The 12764-nt window shown below is 38.0% G+C and overlaps 1 protein-coding gene across 1 annotated transcript in view; it reads left to right on the forward strand.

Moving 5' to 3' along the window:
* Positions 1-12764, forward strand: part of Spef2 (sperm flagellar 2) — a 168652-nt gene that overhangs the window by 96904 nt on the left and 58984 nt on the right. Inside the window, exons 23-25 of the mRNA XM_076856190.1 lie at positions 3789-3936; positions 9233-9360; positions 9443-9581. Coding sequence (XP_076712305.1) covers positions 3789-3936; positions 9233-9360; positions 9443-9581 — 415 coding nt within the window. The remainder of the gene's footprint in view (positions 1-3788; positions 3937-9232; positions 9361-9442; positions 9582-12764) is intronic.

Below are 12764 nucleotides of genomic sequence, written 5' to 3' on the forward strand. Positions count from 1 at the left end.
CTTCTAACTTGAGTTAAATTTCAGTTATTATAGGTGCTATGGGCCTCTAAAAATACGTACTGTCAGTGTTAAAAACATTAAATTCACTTATTTGAAATACTATGGAAGATAGAAAAAAGAGGCAAAGTTGAAATGAAATCGATTTTGCTAGATGTATCTACAAGAGCGGAGGCTGTTAAGGTGTTGGCACTGGATCAACAGCATCACCTGGGAACTTATTAGAAATACAAATATTCAGCCTAACTCCAGACCTACTGAATCTGAAACTCCAGGAGGGACGCCCAGCAACTTGTATTTTAACAAATCTTCAGGGGATTCTGTTGATAATTAAAGTTTGTGAACCTCTACGCTGGAGCCCAAGGCTTACTGCTCTATTGTAGTCACTGGAATATCAGAAACATTTGTAAGGGATAATTAGAACCAATTCTGGCTTACAGTAAACTTAAATATGTGTTGTTGTTATTGGACCCAGACCAATTTTCCAAAGACAGTGGTTAGAAAGCGGAATTCTATGTAAAGTTGACCTAGGAAGAGCCCCTCACTTATTACTGATTATAATTATACTAAAACTAGGTTTTGTAAGTGATATCAGATATCAATCTCATTACTTTTCGGTTGTCCATATGTCATCTCTCTAATTCCACAGAGGAGCAACATGAATTCTAGGACAGTGAGGAGAGGAAACTTTCCTTACATGAGCTTTTTCACACAGCTTCTCGATAGTGAGCTAGAGAGTAAGCTGGTTCATGATCAGTCTCTGGCTCCTTGCCTAATTCCGCCCATCTTCTCTTCCTGATTGTATTATCTCAGTCAACTAAATTTCTAAGCTAAAATTTTAATCTTATCCAAGCCATCCTGAATACCAGCTTTGGTTGTCTCTGTTTGAAGCTCAGGCAGCCATCAGCTTTAGCTATTAGTTAAAAGTCAGTTTTGGGGGCTGGGGTTGTGGCTCAGTGTTAGAGTTCTTGCCTATCACATGTGAGGCACTGGGTTCAATCCTCATCACCACATAAAATAAATAAATAAAAATAAAATGTGTTCGTCTACACTAAAAATATTTTTTTTCAAAAGTCAGTTTTGGCCCAATGTGGCTGACTTCCAAGGCAATTAGAAAGCCATCGCTGTTAACCTAAACTTCTGACTCCTCCCTAGAGAAACTGCTAATGAAATCTGGTTCTACTAGAAATATTTTGGAACCAAAGAGTAATAACAATAATGCCTTTCTTGATAAAATAATAAATCAGATGTTACATATCTTTTCCTCCTTCCTACAGTTTTTACCTCTCAATCCTCTAATCTCCCTGGGTATTAATTTAATGCAAAAGTATTTTTGTTCTCTTAGTGTCTTCTCCTAGTCAGTTAATACAGTTTATTCTTACCTAAGAATTGTTTATTTTCTTATTTAAATTTTTGTTTCAGGTCTTGACTTTTAGGTCTTTATAAAGTTGGTACTGATTTTTTCCCCTCTAACCTATTGCTCAGTCATTTCATCTTTGGTTGACTATTTCTTTATTTGTAATATTGATTAAATAAATCCTGTATTCTAAAATCAAATTTTTCTTTTGACTTTATTTTTATTACCTGTTCTAGTTCCTTGGGCTTCTGTATGATACCATAAGTTTATTTTAAGAAATAAGTTGCTAAAATTTACCTGTACAATATACTAGCCAAAACTTATTCTCCAAATCTTTCATCCTTGAGGAATAGCTACACCACGCATTCAAGGATTCGATCTTTTAAGTGAAAGCAAATTTCTTATTAGAAACTGAAGCCTTTGAAGCAATGTTCCTTGTTGCACTTAAGATGATTTCAAAGGTTTTGTTCAAAAGTGACATCTTTCCATCACTGTGGTGCACAATACTTATCCTTTCAAGTCTTTCCTCCCATGAACATTTTTATTGTTAAAAATTTGGATAAAACTCACAGAGACTCAAAGCCAAGTAGTTCAAAAACTATTCCCTATCTCTCTTAATTTTCACTAAATAATCATGATATTTATTAAGAAAAGGAAAAAAAAAAGTTAAAAAAAAAATAGTGACTCCTCAGTATAGTTCCAAGTTTATAGTTACTAAGTCCTTCATAGGATTTCTGCTTAGAGAAATTCATCTTGAGGTTACCATAAAGATATCACTTTTATTTCACCAGAGACTCAGGTCAAAGGATGAAAACTCAACATACACACACACACACACACATTCACACACGCATACACACATATATACACACACACATATATGTATGTATATACACAGTTTTTACACTTTTTTTATAAATATATATACATACATATATGTGTTGTGTGTTTATATATAAATGTGTGTATTATACACACACACACACACACACACACACACACATATATATATATATATTTATACACACACATATATATGGCATAGGATGAAATAAAAATATCACTTTTATTTCACCAGAGATTCAGGTCAAAGGATGAAAACTCATCCTATACTATATATATATATATATATATATATATATATATATATATATACACACACACACTCATATATATGTACATATGTGTATATATATGTATATACACATATGCGTGTGCATACTGAATATCTTTAGCTATTACATGCCCAAAATTTTTCTTAAATTTTTCTACATTTTCAAAAATTTAGATACAATTTTAGGTCTATGGTAATGGATACTGTTTTTAAGTGTGTGTAAGTAAAAATGACCTAAACTGCCCACAGGACACCATTGACAATTTCTCCTCTACTTATAATCCATGTATTTTCAATTAACATAAGAGTGGAAGATGTATTTACTTTTCTAAATAACATTGCCATTAAATAATATTCATTAGAAAAATATATTTGGGGCAAAGAAAGCACTCCCTATATTATGGGCATCTATAAACTGCATCTAAACATCTCAATAATTAATCTGAAGGTAAGAGGAATTAAAATTGAATGAATTTCTAACCTTTAATAGCCTTGATCCCAGAGAACATCGGGGTTCTCTGAGTCAAGGAACAAGTCATTTAGACCATAAACTTGCCATTGTTCTAGACTCTTCTTGATGCTCAATACAGGTAAGTGGATGTCTTTTCAAATTCTAAATTAGAACACTACACCAACTCTTCCTCTTTCCTCTTTTCCTCCTCTTGCCTCCTCTTATTCTCCTTTCTTTCCCCTCTGTTTGCCTCCCATTCTCTCCCTTCCCCCTTTTCCCTTTCATTCCTTCTTCTTTTCTCACACCTTGATTCAGCCAGACTTATGGCGTAGTACCTACCTTCAACCATCAATTAGTCTCTGGCTATAGCAAGAAAAGTAGTTTTTCCTAGAAGCCCTGTCACCTGCAGGGAGTGGAGGGAGGTTCAGGAGCTGCAATGGCCTCTTCTCACCTGCCTGCCCCACCTCCTCCAGTTGACTCTTAAGAATTGGATTGTCCTTCTTTCCTGACCTCTGCCCTGGACCCCAGGGACACCAACAGCACCACTCTTGTTCTAGCTGTCCCATTTCTCATCCCAGACAGAGAGTTTAATTTGCACTAGGAAATGAAACACAATTTGCACTAGAGTCCAAACTTCATAATAATCACATTTCAGTATAGAAGGGCAAAAATGGAAATAAAACATCAAGTTTTTCAATAGCCAATTGAATGAGAGCAGTTGTATTACCTTTAAAAAAAGAAAATATTTCATCACTATTTGTTTTATTGGTTAATTTGGGAGCTGTGGAGAATGATTTATTTATTTACTAGAAAGAATTCTGTCTTGTTTATCTACTTGTATCAAAATGTTTTAATATGCATGTTTAATTTTCTCCTAAAGGAAAATCACTAGGAGGAAAAACACCAGTAAAAAAATCACCTGCGGACTCTACAGACATATCACCCACTCCAACAGCACCACCACTACCGAAGCCAGGATCTGAAGAATGGGTCTACGTGAATGAACCAATCCCTGAGGTATGCAACTTACAGTCAAAGAACCCATTCTTTGTTTGGTTTATGATCCACATCATTGTTTGCAACATACAAAAATTATTTCATATCTGGTAATATATGTGCACTCATCAAAAATCTGAGATAGAGCTAGGAGTGTAGCTTAGTGGTATAACTCTTGAGTCTCATTCACAGGTCCTGTGTTCAATCCCCAGCACCACAGAAAGAAAATAAGAAAGAAAGTAAGAGAGAGAGAGGGGTCAGGGGAATAGAGAGAAGAAATAACAAATTTTCTAAAGTTTATCATTAAACCACATCTCAAAGTTTCTCCTCTTCATTTGAGTTTCTGAGTCATATTTTGAACTTCTGTTGAGTGCTAAAATCAAGAGAGCAAATGGGTTCTGGGAGGACCAATTTTCTTCCTGAGGACAAGCAGGGATGCAGTTTCCTAGAATGACTTCCACTGAACACATACACAGCAAATTTATGACCCTCTATCCAGTTCTAATGCCCACATGCTTTTAAATGGAGTTTAACCTCTGATTCTTTAGAAATAGGAGAAAATTTTGAAGCTAAGTAAGCCTGTTTAAAAAAAAAAAAAAAAAAAAGCGGATAGTGAGGCTGGGGATGTGGCTCAGTAGTGGAGCGCTTGCTCTCCTAGCACCTGTGAGGCCCTGGATTCAATCCTCAACACCACATATGAATAAATAAAATAAAGGTACTGCATCCCACTACAATGAAAAAATAAATATTTAAAAAAAAAAAAAAAAGGCGGCAGCTCTCTGACCTGAGAGCCTGAAATGGGTGTGCTAAACCAGGAGATCCCCGGGGAGCCCATCCTTCTCTGACAGCTGCCAAGCCCAGCTGCCACCAGGCACTTCCGGTTGGGGGAAATCGTTTGAGGAAAATTGCACAGAATGGTGATTTAAAACGTTTTTAAAAGGAAAAGAAGCTTTTACAAGTCTAAATCCCCTCTTTCTACTGTAATCCCCAGAGATGTCCTATTCTGATAAACCCAGCAAGAACCATTTCTGTGAATCATTTAAGATTCAAAGGCAAACTGCAGCACCTGAGGTGTTGCTGTCAGGAAGGAGCTCTCCTAGGATGTCCTGTCTCCTCAGTTAGATGGAAATTTGGGGATGGAAGGAAAGAGCACGTTGAATAATTTACTGTATAAAACACAGAATCAAACACAGTGCAGAGCGTGTAACAGACTCTTGATAGGTTCATGAGGAAGTAATTAATTATCATTGAGAGTAAAATTAAAACAGAAAATATTTAAAGATGAGAACATTAAATATATCATTATAAATATGTACAACACTCATCCAAAAAGAAGCTACATATTGTATTTGTGTATTTGTGTATGTATGCATGTATGTATATATATATATGTATACAAATTATATATGAATTACATGTATAGGTGTGTGTGTGTGTATTCCAAAACTGTCCTAGGTCTACAATGTAGCAATTAAAAAATTTGGGAAAAAAAAAACTCCTAGAAGCAGAATATAGAAGAGATTTGGGGGAATGAGATAAAATTAAAATTAATGTTTACAAGGGGTATGAAGTGATGAGCAAAACCCAAAGCACATTCCTGAACTCCAAACCTGAAAGCCCTTTAAAAAAATAAAGCCATAGAGAACAAGCAGAAAATAGAGGACAAGAATTAAATAACTAAATAAGCATCAATATTAAGATATGATACTAGTTCCCCTGTACGTCTTTTAGCAGTAAAAATTCTGGAGAAAAATAAATGAAAATTTGAGGAGATAGAATAAAGTGTGGTCAGAAAGTAAGGGAATCTACAAGGATTCAATCATTCCTCCCAAACAAGGGATAACTGGGAGTCATTATGGACTCAAGACTTGAGGTGGAGAAGTAAGGGAGCAGGGTCTTGGGGCTCAAGAGGACCTCTGCACAGAGAGGGCCACCGGAGGGGACCTGGGTCTTCACTGGGGATGCAGCACCACAGGTAACAGCAGAAGAGCAGGAGAATACACTTAGACTATGGGGAGGGCAAGACAGTTTCCCTGTGTTCTTCAGGACACTGAGCAAGGTAGAGAAGAGGGACAGTGAGGACAGACACAGGCCAGACCTCCAGTGAGCTGAGTAAGGCCCTGTGGAGCGTGGCTGCTGCTGCTGCATGGAGGCAGGTCACCTGAATCAGCCTGGTCCTTTCCCCTCAAGGCTTCCCACAGGAGCTACAGAGTTCACCTGCCAAGGAAGAGGAGCACATGTCACCAGTTACATTTGGATTTCTAATAAGCAATGAATTTAAGCAGGCATCTGTACTCTGTCTGGTAGGCCTAGTTCCAGGTCTCCTAAGGACCCTGGTCAGCCTTACCTCAGTAGGTACATGGAGGCAAAGAGAGAGAGAAAGAGCATGAAAAGGGAGATTGCAGATCTGGCTTTTTCAGGCAGCAGTCAAGTGCAAGGCAAGCGTCTGTATCCCCTTTGCCAGTCACAAGGGAAGGTGCAGAGAGCAGCTAGGAGTCAATCAGAGTGAAAGGTCTTTGCTTTCCAGCTTGTGGAAATACAAGAACAGACGCCCAAGAGGCAGGATTTCTCCAAAGAGGCAGCTGTGCCTTGGGCTCCATGACCCATTCAGTGTCCTCATTCACAGGCCACAAATCATAGCAGTCCTTCTCCTCCCCCAGCTCCTCCTCCTCCTGCTCCTGTTCCTTAGGCTGAAGTTGAGTACAGGGGCCACAGAGCCACGTGTTCCAAGTCTGGAAATCTATCATTCTCAGGAAGCTGACAGACATGGGATTTCTCTGCCAAATAGTAGACCACTGTTCAATTCAGAACTCTGATCCATTCTCACCTGGCCCTTCTTAAAAAATAGACCCCCTTAGCCTCAATTTCACTTTGCAAGGTTTCTGTTACCTACGATTAACCAAGGTCAAATGCCTATATATTTAGAAAAGGGGGATGATGCTTATTAACATACAGATTGAGAGTCTACACGTTAATCCCTGGCAAAACTTCAGAAAATCATTAAACATATGGCTTCTGAGCACTTATAAAGTATAAAATGATCGCTTGGAGACTGCCTGGGAAGAATAAATCTTGTTCAACTGGTCCATTCATTTGCCTTAATAGCAAGGTGAGGTTGATGGATCAGAGAGTACCAGAGACATAAGATCTCTTGAATTCAAGATAGCATTCGGAAATTTCCTCACAAAATTACCAGAGATAGATAAGAGTTGTGAGCAGAATGTTAATTCAATGAGGCCCATTCTTAGCTGGTAACTCTCTGGCACAGGCATTGATTAATGGATTGAAATCGACCAGGAGGGAGGCTCAGAAGTGTGTCTATTTGCCAAGCATCTTAGCACATGCCTATAACACCAACAGCTCAGGAGGCTGAGGTTGGAGGCCCTCAGCAACTTAGTGAGATTCTGTCTGAAAATAAAATATAAAAAGGGCTGGGGATATTGTTCAGTGGTTCAGCTCCCTTGGATTTAATCCCCAGTACCAAAAAAAAAAAAAAGTGTGTTTATTTAAAGTGCTCTTTAGCATCACTCTGGATATCACTTCTTTTAAGAGAGACTGTGAAATATATATATATATATATATATATATATATATATATATATATAGAGAGAGAGAGAGAGAGAGAGAGAGAGAGAGAGAGAGATAGATATAAATTGACATGACCTAGAGAGAGAGAGAGAGAAAGAGAGATACACGAATGATAGGTATCTCTGGTTTTCTGTTGAAACCAGAAAGAGAAGAAGCTAGGTCAGAAAAAGGTGTTAAAGTAGTGTCAGAGAAGCATTAAAGGAAATGTAAATATTTAATTAAGATAAATAAATCATGAATATTTAATTAAGATAAATACATTAATCTATGGTTGGATGTAAAATCTTAGGCTTTTAAAACTAAATGCAGTCAACCAGTCTCCCAAAACTCTAACTAATGTCAAAACTGGATTCATGAGCATCTATTTTCATCCACGTCAACATCCATTGAAAACCTCTTATTTGCAAATGCCACACTCAGGGATGGGAGCACAAAAACACATAAGCTGCAGTTTCTATGTCCCAGAACAAAATTTGCTTGAAGACAGAAGAATATAAGCAACTCATTATAGCACGCTGTATTTGTAAACAAAATAGAAACTGTTATAATAACATAGAGGAGGGAATAATATAGTTAGTTAGGGAGGAGGTACCCAAGAGAAAATAGCTCAATGTATTTGGAAGCAGAAAGTCTGCAGAGGAGGCTTCAAGAGTCAAGTCTAACAGGAGAAGGGATCAGATTTCTAAGGACATTGAAAGAGTGCTGGATTGTTTGACTTTATCTGCTGGATAGTTGAAGCCATGGAATGTTCTACAGAAATAACATGTTGGAATCTGTTTTCAAAACAATAACTGAGAGAGACAGGAGGGTGAATCATTTTAAAATGTGGGCTGTGATTAGTCTGTCTGTGTTCAAATCCCAGCCATGTCACTCAGCAGCTGCATGACCTTGTATGGGCTTTGTGGCTTCTGTTGACTCAACTGCTTCATATTCAAATGGGAAAAGCAATTAAAACCAATTTGTTTGGTGGTTATAAGTTCTCAGTCATTATTAGCTGGTTTAGAAATGTTATTCATGGATATTGAAAAGAATTCTTGAGATTTGCCAGGAGATACCTGTACCTTCTAGACAAGAGCTGATAAGGACTTGAATGAGAGAGGACAGTGGCACTGGGAAATAGGACATGAAGGGACAGAATCCATCCAGGTACAGGATCTTATTCATTCCTCTGAGATAGCATCTTTGCGTTCTCCTTAGGAGACAGTTTTCCAACTGAGGCAAAATGTGATGATTCAATTCATTCATTCAATGAATATTCCTTGAGAATCTACTAGATCTCAGGCACTATGGTAATTAAGAAAAGATTGGATAGAGGTGAACAAGATGAAAAAAAAAGAGGTGAACAAGATGATCATAATTCTTGATTTTGCAGGACTGTTATTCTAGAGTTGAATAAATAAGCACTTACAATTAATGTCATTGATGTTATGATAATAGGAGTACAGGGAGCTAAGGGCCAACTTCAGGCCATCTGAATGTAATCTTGCAAAACTGTTGGGTCAGGGGATGATTCCTGGAAGAGATGATGTCTGCACTGAGACCTGAAGAATTCTTTGGAATGGTAATTAACTGGGAGAGGGAAAGAAAAGAGGAGTGGGAAGTTTCACAGGGAATGCTTCAGATAGTTGCAACTGTTTCCTGATATGCTTGCTTATAATACTCTTTTGACCCAATTATTCAGAAGAGTTTTCATTTTGAAACAATGATTTCTATGCTTTACCATGAACAGGAATTACCTTCATTTTTAATACCTTACTGGGAACTAATAGAGAATTCCTACATCAGCACCATCAAAACGGTTCTCAGGCATCTGAGAGAAGACCAGCATGCTGTACTTGCATACTTATACCAGATCAGGTGAGTAAAGTTCCGAAGTCAGAATTTTACAGTTTACAGGTATGACATATAAGATCCCTCTCCTTGTCTCAATGTCTTACAGAACAAGTTTCCAGGAGTTTCTAAGGCGTCCAGATCACAAGCAAGATTTTGTAGCTCAGTGGCAGGCTGATTTCAACTCTCTTCCTGATGACCTGTGGGATGATGAGGAAACAAAGGCAGAACTGCACCAAAGAGTGAATGTAAGGCCAAGTTCATTTCTCTGACCTCCCTGAGAGTGAGGATTAGAAAGGCAACGGTTTGAACTTTTAGCGGGTTAATTCTCCAGAGCAGAGGCTCTTCTGTGCTTTGCATTCAGAATGAGAATGTGGTGGCAACACTTCTGGGAAGAGAATCCAAGGTCTCTGCCTTGCAGGCCCCTCTTGGCCTCTGTCTTATAAATTCCTGTCCCCTTTGTTGGTCCATGTGGCTGCACTCATGTCTGGCGTTAATCACATGCCTGTCTTGAACACCATCACATGGTCAGTCAACGGCAAAGAAAAGAAAAGTGAGAAAAAGCCAAGCATTGAGTAGATGTCTTGAGGGCAGGTACCAAAGCTTATACATCTTTGTACTCTAGCAAGCACAATGCTTGGTAATTGGTAAACAGACAGAATTTCCTAAATTCACGAATGAAGTAGTGTATTACCCTGATGCTTTAAACACGGGCTTCTGGTGCACAGAAGCCTTATTTCAGTCTCTTACCCCTTGTGTTCTCTGTAAATCCACAGACCTCCTTATCCCATCAGAAAGACCCCCTTGTTACTACCAGAAGTATGGGCTATTAGCAGTCAATTCTGGTTATGATCTAAGTATTTATTTGTGCAACAGAAACATTGCCAAACCCTACCTCATATCCCATTGTCTGCTCTGTAAATATTTATATCAAGGGTCTGGGAATTGAACTTGAACAGAATGTCTATAAACTTATGTATCCGGGAGACAGAGAATAAACAATAAACAAGTGAATACAGAATGAGGTCCTTAGCAAGAAGAGCTTTGAGGGGAGCAAGAAAGCAGGGCAAGAGGAAAATAAACATTTCTGTAAGAATTTTGTCTATGATGGTTCTAAAAATTCCTTCTAAGAAGGTGACACTTGAACAGACGCAGGAGAGAAGTGATGGAGTGAGCCGCGTGCATGTTTAGAGGAGGGTATCTCAGCCACAGAGAAAAGCAATGAAGGTACAGGATGCTCAGTGTGTTTTAAAAAACAGCAAGGAGACTGGTGTAGCTGGAGCAGAGAGAGAATGGGCAAGTGGTTTGGTGATAAGACTGGAGATATTGTAGGGGACAATAGTACCTAAGGCCCCAGAGGTCAGTATTAGGGTATTGGCATTGGTCTGAATGAGATGGAAAGCTTCAGTTGCTGGTTTCAAAAGATCCTATAGGGGAGAAATATGAGCAGGAAGAGCAGTTTGGAAACCAGCTGGGAAGCTTTTATAACATGGTATAAATAACATGATTTAATCATATAATATAACATATATTATATATGGTAGCCTGGTTGATGCAGAAGGGTTTGACCCAAGAGGTACTTATGTGTTAGTGAAGCTGAGGTGTTTTACTTGTTCTTAGACATTCCTTAAAAAGTAGTAGTTAACTTGTGTTTTGTTGGTCAGATTTTCATCACTGTGACCAAAAGACCTGACTAGAAGGAAGAAAAGTTAATTTTTGCTCAGAGTTTCAGAGGTTGAATCCATGGTTGGGCAGCTCTGACTCTGTATGCCCGAGGTGGCCAGGACACCATGGCAGAAGTGGGCAGAGGAAAGCTGCTCAGTGCTTAACAGCCTGGCAACAGAGAACTTCAGTGCCAGGAGCCAGGGATAGAAAGTCCTCAAGGACACACCCCCAAGACCTACTTCCTCCATTCACACCTACCTGCCTACCGCTCCACCATGATCCATCCATAGTATCAATCCATCAAATGGATTAATCAGTCAAGGCAAGGAAAAGAAAAACGAGAAATGGATTAATCCACTAACTAGATTACAGCTTTTATAGCCTAATCATTTCACCTCCAAACATTCCTGCAGGGTAATTTCAGGGTACACCTCATATCCAAACGATCATGTATGCAAATCCTAAAACTGACTCTTTTTTTTTTTCTATTTCTTTCCTACCTATTCATAAAACCATCCCCAAGCCAGCCCTCATGTATACTTCATCCTAATATTAGTCAACTGATTATTGACAGATAACACAGTAATTTGAAAATTTTAAATATCTTATTTGTAATTTTTCTGATTCATTTCTAGCAAATCTTAGTGTCAGTGTTTGTTTTATACCTGTCCGCTATTTCCTTCTTGTTCTCTGTGGCTTTATTTATTTCAAGGGCTTTCTTCCAGATTTGGAGTTACAGAGTGGGTGGGTATTTTTTTTCAACACTCTACAACCCTTAACAAATAGTAGTTTTAATTATATCTCATTTCCCCAACATCCTCCTCTTCTGCTTCTGTGAAGGTATTTTTTTTTAGTTTTTAGTTTGAGATGGGGGTCTCCCAGGATGGTCTCAAACTTGGAATTCTTCTGCTTTGACCTCCTTACTTGCTGGGATGATAGATGTGTGCTATCCCACCCAGCAAGCTCATGTTTATTTTTAAGGTCTTTGAAACACATTAAAAATTTACAGATATTGAAAAAAATTTTAAATATAACGAATCTCACACTAAAAATTTAAATCTCATTTCAAGCAGCAGGTTGTATGAATACTCTCAACATTAGATTCTATCTTCTTTTTCAATCTTTGCCCACTTATTGGGTAAAAATGTGAATATCTTCTTATAATTTGTATTTCTATTTTTATAATTGAAGCTTACCATATTTTCATAGGTTTAATGGTCATTTATTTTCTTTCTCCTGAAGTCATTTTGTGACTTTTGCCCACTTTTCTATTGGAGTATCCTTTTTTTCTTATTGATTCCTATGACTTCTGTATATATTAAGGATATAAGCTACCTGTTGATCATGTTACAAGTATATACTCTGTTTGATGTTTACCTTGTATTATTTGTAGTGAGATTTATCATGTAGAATGTTTTGAATATTTTTATAGATACATATAAAAATTTTTCATTATAGATTCTTAGTTTTAATTTAAAAATATTTTTTCATCCCATGTTGCATCCTTATCCAGTTTCTTCGTCATAGTTTTGATAGTGATGCAGCAGTAGTCATAGCTAAACACTGAGCACAGGCTGGCACATCTTATTTCATTCCCAAGACAACTGAGACAGGAACTAGGAATGATCACAGTCGACAGGTGAAGAGCTGTGGCAGAGTTCAGCATAGTAACTGGCAGCTCTGGGGTCTGTGGCCCAGCAGCCTGGCTCCCCATTAAGCTACTTCTCCAAGCAGCATTATTGGACACTGGAAGAAGTATGCTAAGG

This window comes from Callospermophilus lateralis, chromosome 5, assembly GCF_048772815.1.
Source record: "Callospermophilus lateralis isolate mCalLat2 chromosome 5, mCalLat2.hap1, whole genome shotgun sequence".
NCBI lineage: Eukaryota > Metazoa > Chordata > Mammalia > Rodentia > Sciuridae > Callospermophilus > Callospermophilus lateralis.